The sequence below is a fragment of the Uranotaenia lowii genome, chromosome 1 (assembly GCF_029784155.1).
Source record: "Uranotaenia lowii strain MFRU-FL chromosome 1, ASM2978415v1, whole genome shotgun sequence".
In the NCBI taxonomy this organism is placed as follows: Eukaryota; Metazoa; Arthropoda; class Insecta; order Diptera; family Culicidae; genus Uranotaenia; species Uranotaenia lowii.
In genome coordinates this window covers 15,295,681-15,296,305 of record NC_073691.1, presented here as the reverse complement: position 1 = coordinate 15,296,305, position 625 = coordinate 15,295,681, and the positions used below count along the sequence as shown (strand labels likewise).

At 51.0% G+C, this 625-nt stretch overlaps 1 protein-coding gene across 1 annotated transcript; it reads left to right on the top strand.

Annotated features, from left to right (window-relative positions):
• On the top strand, positions 1-625 carry LOC129759060 (uncharacterized). Its single transcript, XM_055756514.1, has one exon. The coding sequence runs from the start codon at positions 62-64 to the stop codon at positions 539-541; it is 480 nt and encodes a 159-aa protein (XP_055612489.1). The 5' UTR covers positions 1-61; the 3' UTR covers positions 542-625.

The window sequence follows — 625 nt, the reverse complement described above, 5'->3', positions numbered from 1 at the left end:
CCTACTTTCATCAGTTTCGATTTGTCTTCTAAAGTTTTAAAAAGAACAAATTCAATTCACAATGACGTCTCTGTACACACTAGCAACACTGGTGCTGGTTGCCAGTTTGTCGGCGGCCATCGGTGCAGATAACCAGGTCGAATCCCAGATTCAGGTCGTTCAGAACATAGCTGCCTTCAAGGCCGCCAATCCGGATCTGCTGCTAGAACCACTGAACGTGTCCCGGCGGCCGTCGGTTCGCGGTGCCCTACAGCAAATCGTCTACAGTGCGGGATCTCGGCAAAGTGGAGACCGGCTGGTGGCCATCAACTCGAACTCCCGCTACTGGTCCTCGCCCCAAGATGTCCAGGTGGCGCTGACTTATCCGCAAAGTGGAACGGGCTCGATTGTTACGTACGTCCAGGTCGTTGTCAACCAATCGTCCAACTACGGCCGGGGCTACATCGCATCCGGAGGAATCGGACAGCGCCGGATTCAGCTGATCATCGAAGCCTACAGCACCAGCTCGATTAGTTTCACCGCCAATATTTATGGGAAATAAGCCGCACGGATTTGTTGATCGATGAGACGGAAAAGACTTACCAATGCTATGCTTCAGTAAACTTTCTTTGTTATAACTGTTAAA

Excerpts from the sequence above, each read along its gene's own strand:
- LOC129759060 (XM_055756514.1), top strand. The coding sequence starts at position 62 with ATGACGTCTCTGTACACACTAGCAACACTGGTGCTGGTTGCCAGTTTG.